Below are 11,248 nucleotides of genomic sequence, written 5' to 3'. Positions count from 1 at the left end.
CCAGGTTGGCATGTGCAAGGCAAATGCCCTACCCACTGTGTTATTGCTCCAGCCCCTCTTCCAGCACTCTTGCCATTTGTAGACTAGCATAATGTTAAAACTATTATGTAAACCTGGAAAGGTTGGCTACCTAGCCATTGGTTGGGTTAGGGTGAGAGAGTGGCAGAAAAACATGACAAGTGTCTCCCTCAAAAAATGTGATTGTATAGTTTGGGACAAACTTTTGTGCAAGGCAAATTCACTACCTGCTGTAGTATCGTTCAGCCCGTAGAGGTGATTTTTATGTTCTGAGTTTTGGGGTACACCTGGGTATGTTCAGGTAACCTTATAAATCCTTGGTGCAAGGCAGACACCTTACCCCTGTACTCTCTCTCTCTGGGCTGTAGAGAGGTGGCTTTGGGGGTTATACTTTTCTTAAGATATAATTAACTTTTAAAAACTGAATGTGAAGTAGAGTATATGGTAAACTATTGCATTTCTAAGCCTTGGCTTATAGCTAAACTTTCCCCCAAATAACTTAAATTTTTTTGTTTGGGCCACACCCAGTAGTGCTCAAGGCTTACTTTTGACTCTGCACTCAGAAATCACTCCTGGTAGGGCTCGGGTGACTATCTGTCTCACTGTAAGCTCATTTACAGGCCTTATTCCAGAGACTCATAAATGAAATCATACCTTTTATAACACCTTTCACAAAAGTCAAAACGAGTTAAAGGCCTCAATATCAAACTTGAATCCATACTCTCCATCGAGGCAGGCAGAGGCATAACTCAGGACATTGAAGCAAGAGGCATCTTTAAGAAGTCAATACCTGGGGGAGGGGGGGAGGTATACTGTGATTCTTGGTGGTGGAATATGTGCACTGGTGAAGGGATGGGTGTTTGAGCATTGTACAACTGAGACTTAAACCTGAAAGCTTTGTAACTTTCCACATGGTGATTCAATTAAAGAATAAATTAAAAAACAAAAGAAGTCAATACCATCGGCCAAGCAAACAAAGATAAATTAAGAAGCTACATTAAATTAAGCTTTGTCACCTCAAAGAAAATGGTGACCAAACTATAAAACACCCCTGCAAACTGAAACGAAACGTTTGCCCAGCAGTCATCTGATAAATGGTTAATATTCAAGATACACACACACACAGACACACAGACACACAGACACACACACACGTCTACTCCCCAAAGAACTACATTTCCCTCTATGCTTTGCTTGCAGTGAGCGCTCCACCAACGCCTCTCGCGGACCCTTCTCCGCCTGCGCGGGGCGTCGGCGCGGTGTTTTATGGGAAATGTAGTCCCCGCGCTCGCCTTCCGGCCCCGGCAAACGGTGCCCAAACTAAACTTCCCAGAAAGCCGCGCGCGGGCCGGGGGAGACGCGCAGGATGGCCGACTCGGAGGGAGACGGCCCGGGCTCGGCGGCTGTCCCCGCGGCGCCCGTCTCCTTCAGCTTCAGTCGCAAGGCCTCCCGGAGGCGGCTGGCGGACGCTGGAGACGGCGCGGCCCCGGGGGAAAAGGATTTCCTGAAGGGCGTGGAAGGGAGGGAGCTGCTCAGCGTGAGGCCCGCGGAGTCCCGCAAGCCTCTGGCCATCCCTTTGCCCCGGAGTGGCCCCCGGCGCGCGCAGCCCCCGGCCCGGCCCCGGGCGCCGCCCCCAGAGCAGCCCTCAGAGGTGCTGGCGCAGGCGGTGAAGGAGTTGGTTGAGGAGTCCAGGAGGTCTCAGGAGGAGAGAGAGTGGGCGGAGGGCCACCCCGCGCCGGCCATCCCCGTGACGCAGGACGGGGCAGGCCGCGAGCCCATCGCGGAGAGCCGGCCCGAGGAGGCCAACTACGAGGCGGTCCCCGTGGAGGCCTATGGGCTGGCCATGCTGAGGGGCATGGGCTGGAAGCCCGGAGAGGGCATCGGCCGCACTTTCAGTCAGGTGGTGAAACCCCGCGTCAACGCCCTGAGGCCTAAGGGCCTGGGGCTGGGTGCCAACCTGGTGGAGGTCCAGAGTCTGGCCCCCACCGCCCCCCACCGCCCATCACAGCCAAGTGAGGAGCACCAAGACGATGAAAAAGAGCAGCCCAAGGAACTGGTGCCCGGAGGGGCGGTGGTGGTGCTTTCCGGCCCACACCGAGGCCTCTACGGGAAGGTGGAGGGCCTCGATCCCGACAACGCGCGAGCCATGGTTCGTTTGGCCGCGAGGAGCTGCATGGTAACTGTGAGTGAGTACTGCCTGCGGCCTGTCTCCCAGCAGGAGTTTGACAAGAACTCGAATCCCGGACAGCTCAACAAAACTTCTTACCCCACACAACAGAACGGAACAGGCTCACAGGAGCCAAACCACCGGGAAAACTCAGCTAGGAAACGGAAACACCTTCCAGACCACCAGAGAGCACCTGCCACCAAAGTGAATGCCACCACAACCTCTAGGACTCAGCACTGGCTGCACAGGGACCTGCGGGTGCGCTTTGTAGACAAACAGCACAAAGGTGGCCAGTATTACAACACTAAGATGACCATTGAAGATGTCCTGAGCCCAGATACTTGTGTGTGTCGGACAGATGAAGGACAAGTCTTGGAAGGGTTGAGGGAAGACATGCTGGAGACACTAGTCCCCAGGGTTGAGGGCCACCGGGTGATGGTGGTTCTAGGACCCCAGGCTGGAAAAGTGGGACGGCTGCTAGGTTGGGACCAAGCACAGAGTCGGGCCATGGTGCAACTGCAGAGGAACAGTCAGCTTCTGGAGCTTCACTATGATGCAGTCTGCCAGTATGTCGGCCCCAGTGACATTGAGGATGACTGAGCCTCACCTCTTATTCCTACCCTCCAGAAATATTTGTCTAATTAGAGTGAGAAAAGAGCCTCATTCCTTCCTCTGTGGACAGGAATGTACTAGCCAGATGGGCGAAGAGCTTATGGGCTAGAGCACAGGCTTGTATGCAGGAAGCCCGGGTACCATCCTTGCCACCATATGGTCCTCTGAGCACCATCTGGAGCAACCTAGTGCCGCAATGTGAGGATGAGGTGCTGGATGCTAGGTCTCTCTCAGTGGCAGGATTACCTCGGTCACTCCTCTGATGCTGGGAAAAGTTCCAAGGCCACACCAGTGCTGGGGAACCATATGGCACTGGCAGCTGGCCACATGAAGACAACCTAACTGCTGTGCTCTGTCCCCTTCACTTACTAGCACAAGTTTCTGTAATTAGGCTCTGATAAATACAAGATTGTTGTATTTCTTCCTCCTTTAATTATGATTATTAAAGTAGTCTTAGGTCTGTTAAACCTCACCGAATTATTTTTATGTGCATTTTTACAGCGTTGGCCCATGATAGATTAGGAATTTGTTTCTACATCTCAATATGTCTGAGATGAATTGCCCAAACTAGCACTGTCTTGACTCAGTTGATTACAAAGATTACTATCTACCATATTAGACTAAACCCATTCATTCCATTGCCCCCATGAGCTTTCCATCTAAATAGGTTGTATTATTGGACTGGGGTGGGAGGAGGACAGGGGGAGTTTTTCTTCAGGAGTAATCAGAGGCTAGGATTCATGACTCAAGTCTGCCCCAAATTTTCAGCTGTACAAAAACTACCAGCCTGGGACTGAAGAGCTAGTGCAGCAGGTAGGGTTTGCACATGGCTAATCAGGACCTGATCCCCAGTACCACATTTGATCACTAAAGTACCACCAGGAGTGATCTCTGAACAGAGCCAGGAGAGTACATTCAGAGCCCTGCTGGGTGTGGCCCCAAAACCAAAACAAAGTTTCCAGCCATTCCCATTCTCAGATATTTTAAGGAGATGAGAATAAAGTGATGAGCCTTGAAGAGAATGAAGGGACAGGGTTGATGAAGACACCAACTCTAGAAGCACTTTTATTGGATAAGAGGCCTAATACCAGAAATGCCCAAACAACGAAAATGATGGAAAATGCATAATAAAAGACCGAGGAAGATGACTCTATTTGGGATCCTACACAAGATTCTTCTCATCTTGTGTGTGTGGAGTCCTGGTTTTCTGTTCAGGAATTTAACTTGGACCCAGTGGCCCCAATGCTTGTTAGAGCTATTCGAGCATCTACCGGCAGAGGGCGCCTAGGAATCAGAAAAAGTGACTCATGAAACCATCACAGCATTTGCTAACTTGCCTGAAACATGGGGGCTTAAAGTATGAAAAATCATATAAATTATCACTATTTTAAAGGAACATTTTTGCCACAACAGTGGCACAGATAAAGGGAAAAGTCAACTAGGAGCCATTCAATTTCAAAACAATCTGCTCTCAGCCAAAAATTTGATGTTTTTGTTTTGTTCTAGGGCCTCACTTAGCGCTGCTCAGGAATTACTCTAGCCTCTGCACTCAGGGAGCACTCCTGGAGGGCTCCGGGGACCATACGGAGTGCCGAGGATTGAACTTGGGTTGGCTATGTTCAATAACCTACCCACTGTACTATCATCACTCCAACTCCAAAAAGTTTATTTTAAAACAAAAGTTTATTGTACCTCTCCCACATTGTCATCCTATGTTGATTTATCATTAATGTATGTTTCACTGACATTTATTGTTGGAAACTTACAGGAAGCTTTTAGGAGATAAAGTCAAAATCACCTTTATTGGGAGTTTGGGGGCAGTCTAAGCATAGGTTGCCCAACAACCCTATTTTTCTGGCTCCTCCCCTCTGCCATGTTAGGTGAGAGAATTCATCCAAAGTAATTTAAGAGTCATAAATCTACCTTAGTCCTCAGTTCAAACTCTGGCCTTTTCAATGATATATGTGGTGAGAGCTTAACAGAAACTAACTACATGGAGAATCACAGTATTGTTCCCTGAGGAGAGAAGCAAACAAGAAACACAGGATCTCAAATATTAAAGGGTTCAGCAGATTGGGGGCAATGAAAACAGAACAATCTTATGACCAGTGCAGGAGAAGCCAGACAAGTAAGTGGGCAGTAAATAAAGCGGAGTTATTTGGGAGAACGAAGTGCAAAGTAATACTCATCTACAGGAAAGACAATGGAGAGAATTAACAGGGTGGTCAGGAAATGAACATCTCCACAACTATCACCTTTTCGTGCAATGCAATTAGTATCTGGCTTTCAAATCAGACTTGCAGTTCAATTCCTAGTACCTCTTGTAAGGAGACTGGGCGGTTCACTTCTTATCAGACACCTTCCCAGGACTAGTTGAAATTCATTTATCTGGCAGTGGTTCAACATTTCAGTGTTCCTCCAAATAAGTCAGCGGAAATACAAACTGTTGTGATACCTCAGTAAAAATTGTGTCAGTTCTAGTTTATGAGGTGACAGGGAGTGATTGCTTCACTGAAACAGGTATTCTAATTAAGTGGATCTAGATTTTATTAAGGAAGGTAAATACAAGCATCCTATATATCCTAGGTAACAAGTTACCACCCTTAACTAGTTTGGTCTTACTAGGACAATCCAAAGTGATCTACTAGATGAGTATTAAGCCACAAAAGTAAATATCAAATTATGTTCCAAATTATGACATATACTCCACCTTTTTATGTCTTATTTGGTCATTTAATCTGATGCAAGTGTGTACATGACTAAGTTTATGACATTTAGCTCATCATCTTCCCATGCCAGAAGGGTCTGTTAACTTAATGGTAGAAACTGCTCATCACTCACAGCTGACATGAGTCAGTGTACACACAGAGTTGAACTAGCAGACAGAACTTGGGACAACAAATGACTGTTCCCCTAAGACGTGTAGTCTCTTGTTGAGTAAGGCAGAAATGACAGCTCTCTGACTATGTGGCTTAGAGATTCAGGTTAATGTTTAGAGGGTACACAACTCTGAACTACAGTATTAGTTATATGGAATGTTTGTTCTCCAGTCCTATGTATACAATGTTTTGAGTACCATGCTTACTATAATTCTCACAAAATATACTATGATAGTGGTTAATTTATGAATTAGGCACAGGAAGACAGAATTACTATGCTAAAATAAGACTTGTGAATGAGGTCTCAAAACTGCATCTTACTGTATATAATATTTGTGGATAGCTTGCCTGAATAACTGATAATTTTGATGGAAATTGGAACAAATAATGGGAGATGGGGAGAATCAACTGCAAACATTTCACAACCTCCAAAAAACAATTCTGCAGATTGGCAGGGATTGACTTAATATGTGGGCTTCATTTTCCACTATGGAGTAAAGAAGCTATACTAGTTGTCAAGTAATACGTGATCCAGTGTACAGAAAGCATTCAGACAAAGATTCAGTACCGTTGGTATTATTCGTGATCCACAATAATGACTTAGTCACTATGAATACCATAGTTTTGTGTCCACATCAGTAATTATACAAGTATAGACTAAAAGCTACTTATAAAGAACAAGAACCACTGATCCCCTTAGGCACCAGTGTTTATAAACAAGTGGGTGGAGAAAGGTGAGGCGGGGGGAGGAATAGGACACAAATGTGAGCTGGGATAAAAAGTGATACTGTAAAAAGCTAACAATTAGAGCATTAACTAGCATCAATACAATTGAACCACAGAGAATCCTAAGAAAGTGTTCCTATAACATGCATCTATGGTACTTAAAACTGCTTTGAATTGACCAGAAGTAAAATAACTGGTATAAATGTCAAAACAGCCTATTAGAATGAAATGTCAAAAGCAGCAGGCAATGGGGGAATTCATTATGTTATATAGTGAATAGATATGTCTGGATTCCTTAACCTTAAAGATTTTCACACTTGTACAGAATGTTGAGCTGGAGTGATAGCACAGCAGTAGGGCGTTTACCTTGCACGCGGCTGACCCGGGTTCCATTCCTCCGCCCCTCTCGGAGAGCCTGGCAAGCTACTGAGAGTATTTCACCTGCACGGCAGAGCCTGACAAGCTACCATGGCGTATTTAATATGCCAAAAACAGTAACAACAAGTCTCACAATGGAGATGTTACTGGTGCCCGCTCGAGCAAATCGATGAGCAATGAGATGACAGTGACAGTGATAGTGATACCGAATGTTAGTACTGTATAGATTGCTTGGGGTCCTGTAACATTCTGGAACTCCTATTTCCTAGATCTAATGTCAACTATTACATAATCAGTTTTCCTTATCTCTTATAGAAGCCTTGGTTTAAAAAACATTCTGAGGGCTGGAGAGATAGTACAGTGGATAGGGCACTTGCCTTGCACATGGTCAACCAGGGTTGGATTCGTAGCATCCCATATGCTCCCTGAGCCTGCCAGGAGTGATCCCTGAATGAAGTGCCAGGACTAAGTCCTGATCACTGCCACGTATGGTCCAAAAGCCAAACAAAACAAACAAACAATAAAAACCCTCCAAATCCACCTGTAAACCAAGAAGTGGTCTATTCAAATTACAAATGTCTCCCTAGAACTCAAGGGACTTAACTACCAACCCATTTGCAAAAATTTAGGCAAGTCTTTTGATACCTAGTAATAATTGAAAAGAAGCCCTGTAAAACTGAATTCCAAATTTTCAGGTTAGTGAACTGAAAAAAGTCCCGTGAATCATGGTTGGAATTTCATTAGAGGAAGTTTCTAAATCTAGGTAGGTCTATTACTCATTTGGCTAAGCCTTACAAGATTTGTGACCAGCAAAATATTGACTGGGCTTAATCAGTATCACATGACTCAGGTGACAAGCCAGATGCTTGATAGCTGAGACTTCAACAGGGTTGGTTTCTCTCAGCCTGTTTGTGTTGAGTCAAGATATACCAGTTTGCCCGCTGTGCCGGGTGTCTGCTAATCTCTGGACATTCGAATTGCACTTGCTTCATCTTTTCAGCCCTCACACAGGTCTGGAGATGCTTCTGGAAGCACCTTGACATAGCTGTCCAAGAAGAACGCCAAGTGCAGTTCACACAGGAACTGCTGGGGAACTGCGACACAGGGAAGTGCCACTTAGCCAGCAAGTTCAATAAGTGTCACACCCTGGGCGCGGCTATGCATCCGCTGGTCTTCCACACTAAGCTCAGGCCCCATCAAGTTCCGCATGTGGGCGCAGCTGACCAGAAGTTTGAGGGCAGCAGAACAGCTGCTCCATCCAAGCCCAGTGTACCATTTGTTTGACGTAACATCAAGAGGAACAAGAATGTGACTAACTAGCATAGTGATCTAGTAGAGTATGTGAAAATATCCCTGTCATGTTGTGTGTCAACAAAATGGACATTAAGGACAGGAAATTTAAGGCAAAGTCTAGTGCCTTCCATCAATCGAATCTTCAGTACTATGATATTTCTTTTTACTTGTTTGGGGGCCACACCCGGCAATGCTCAAGGGTTACTTCTGGCAGTGCTTGGAGACCATATGGGATGCTGGGGATCAAACGCCCTACAATGCTGTACTAGGGGATCAAACACCCTTCATGCTGTACTACCAAAAGTGACAATGCCTTTGAAAAGCCCTCCCTCTGATTCGCTAGAAAGCTAATTGGAGACCCAAATTTGGAATTTTTTGCCATGCGTGCTCACGCCCCACCAGAGGTAGTCATGGACCCAGTTTTGGCAGCACAGCATGACCATGACTTAAAGGTTTCTCAGACAACTGCTCTCCTGTGAGGAGATAAAGCTGGAGCCCAACGTGGGAAGATGGTTTTATAGGCAAATATGCAGTGATGTACTACAGCGTTCTTGTCACTTTATTATATAGTTGAACAGAACAAGTCCTTCATCTTTGGGCTGCTAGATGAGATTAGTAGGCCTTGAAGTGAATGTGGCAGTAAAATTTTTTGGATTGAATATTTAGCTGTTTGGGACCAGAATCTCCTTTGAGTCAAACCTAAGACAGCTGAAGCCCCAGGACAATATTCAGTGGTTAAATCTTGTTTTGTTACTGTTATTCCCATTCATTTGGAATCAGAGTAAAGTTGTTTTTTGTTTGTTTGTTTGTTTTGTTTTTGTTTTTTTTAGTCACACCCAGCAATGCACATGGGTTACTCCTCGCTCTGCACTCAGGAATTACTCCTGGCAATGCTCAGTGCTCGGGGGACCATATGAGATGCTGGGGATTGAACCCGGGTTGGCCGCATGCAAGGCAAACGCCCTACCTGCTGTGCTATCTCTCCAGCCCCTAAAGTTGTATTTTAAATTAAAAGAGAGAGAGGGAGGGAGAGAGAGAGAGAGAGAGAGAGAGAAGTTTCTCCATGCTCAGGTTTTATCTCCTGCAGACTTGAAGCACCTGAGTTAATAGTTATTGTTTAAAAAGGCAGTCAATGATCTAAGTGTTGTCTTAACTGCTAAGTCATGTTTGGCGAGTCTCTTGGATTTTGTCTAAGAGATCATGTTACATTAAGACCATAATTAACAATTACAAACTTGTTTTGGGGCCACACCTGACGGTTCTCAGGGGTTACTTTTGGCTCTGGACTCAGGAATTACTCCAAACCATGGCTGGCGGGGGGGGGGGAACTATGTAGGATCACAAAATCATGAAATCCTGTTGATCGTCGATTTCTCATTTCTCGAGTGGGCTCAGTAACGTCTCCATTCGTCCTATCTCTGAGATTTTAGAAGCCTCTCTCCACTCCACGGCATCTCCTTCCCAAAGATGCCGCATTGAAGGCTTTTTCAGGGTCAGGGGAATGAGATCCAGCTTGTTACTGGCTTTGGCATATGAATACACCATGGGAAGCTTGCAAAGCTGTCCCATGTGGGCAGGAAACTCTCAGTAGCTTGCTAGTTTCTCCCAGAGGGAGAAGTAGGTTATAAGATATTGCTTCTGGGAGCTTGCTTTTAAGTCTCTGGATGTTGGCTGTTGATGGGATTACACACACCTGGGTTCCTCTGCCAGTACCTTCATGCGTGAGGCTTGTCCAAACATGTGGAGAGGGGCCTTGAGCATGGCTGTGGCTAGGTTCCGGTGGTCTTTGGCCACCAGGAGCTCTGCTCGGGGCGGGGAGGGAAGCTGAAGCCCATCCCCTCCGAGGGGCCCTGGGGAAGACAGCCAGGTGTGCGGGCAAGAGACGCTCTGCATGTAGGATATTTGGGATCAAAGTCAGCCACAGGCAAGGCAAGTGCCCTAGGTGCTGTACTATCTCTCTGGCCCTATTTTGTACAGTTTGGGGGTTTTGTTTAGTTTCAAACATTTTTCTCTTTTTGGGGGGCAAGGGTGTCACACCTGACAATGCTCAGAGGTTACTTCTGGCTCTGCACTCAGGAATTACTCCTGGTGGTAGTTGGGACTATATGGGATGCCAGGGACTGAACCCAGGTCCGCCATATGCAAGGCAAATGCCCTACTATAGCTCTGGCTATACTATAGCTCTGGCCCCAGTAGATTCATTTTAGATGGGTGCTTCTTATTGCTGGAGGCATGGTCAAAGCTTAGCCTGGGAAGTTTGTCCTAGGACATTACTGAGTGAGCCACTGGTTTTTGTTTGTTTGTTTTGTTTCTTTGTTTTTTGAGATTTGAGTCTTCCCAAGTAATCTATGGAGAAATATAGTAGTCAGGGTTAGCCTCAAATAACAGTAACTTCTCAGAACTTAAGTATCAGACTGGAGGCCTAAGAGATGTCTCCATAGCCAAAGCACCAGCATCGGAAGTGTGGAGGTACTGGTTTGTGCCCTGGTACTATGAGCCACGTATGGTCCCATCTGCTTGGTTGTCTGAGACCCCCGGTGCTGTGGAACTTATCTCTGCAGCACTGAGCTGGGCGTATGCAAGCATTTCAACAGAAGTGTTTGACCCCCCCCAACCAGCAGCACTCCTGAAGATTTGTGAGCACTTTGATCAGGAGTGTGACCCCAGGTAACCATGTGTGTGATCACCAGTGATCCCCATGAGCGCACAACAGACTGCAGTGCCCAGTGATGCACATGCTCCCACAACTGCATGTATGATCCCCAGAAAGCATCCTAAGTCAGTGTATGTAATGCCCAGTCATTGTAGCGGAGGGAGGGGAAGACAAAAGATGTCAAGTTGTAAGAATGATTCCAGATACCACAAAGGGTTAGTTGTCCCTCCTCCAAGAGACAAATGGCTGGTGACCCACAAACTGAAGGATACTCTTGTGCTTGGCTCCTAGTCACAAGTTGACTCACTCCATTTCACAAGATCTTTAAAAGCTCCATGCAAAGCTCCTTGGGATTCCAGTGAGCATTTCACAGAATTAACAATGCTAGAATTTGTGCAAAGCCTTGTAGACTCTGAATAACCAAGTTAATTTGGGGCCTCAGGACCCTTGTAAGCAGTGCTCTGGGGCTCATGGTCTAGTGCTCAAGCCATTAAAGTGCTCCTCAGCCAGACAGTGCTGGGG

General features: G+C 46.2%; 1 protein-coding gene and 1 pseudogene across 1 annotated transcript; both read left to right on the top strand.

The window, feature by feature from the left end:
* The first annotated feature begins 1,384 nt into the window (after window positions 1-1,384).
* LOC101556206 (G-patch domain and KOW motifs-containing protein-like) lies at window positions 1,385-3,394 on the top strand. Its single transcript, XM_055139488.1, has one exon. It carries the CDS (start codon window positions 1,385-1,387, stop codon window positions 2,783-2,785), a length of 1,401 nt encoding a protein of 466 aa, XP_054995463.1. The 3' UTR covers window positions 2,786-3,394.
* A 4,593-nt stretch (window positions 3,395-7,987) lies between these two features.
* Window positions 7,988-8,552, top strand: LOC105943331 (GTP-binding nuclear protein Ran-like; annotated as a pseudogene).
* Window positions 8,553-11,248: the final 2,696 nt, after the last annotated feature.

The sequence above is a fragment of the Sorex araneus genome, chromosome 5 (assembly GCF_027595985.1).
Source record: "Sorex araneus isolate mSorAra2 chromosome 5, mSorAra2.pri, whole genome shotgun sequence".
Taxonomy (NCBI): Eukaryota; Metazoa; Chordata; class Mammalia; order Eulipotyphla; family Soricidae; genus Sorex; species Sorex araneus.
This window is presented reverse-complemented; position numbering and strand designations above follow the sequence as displayed.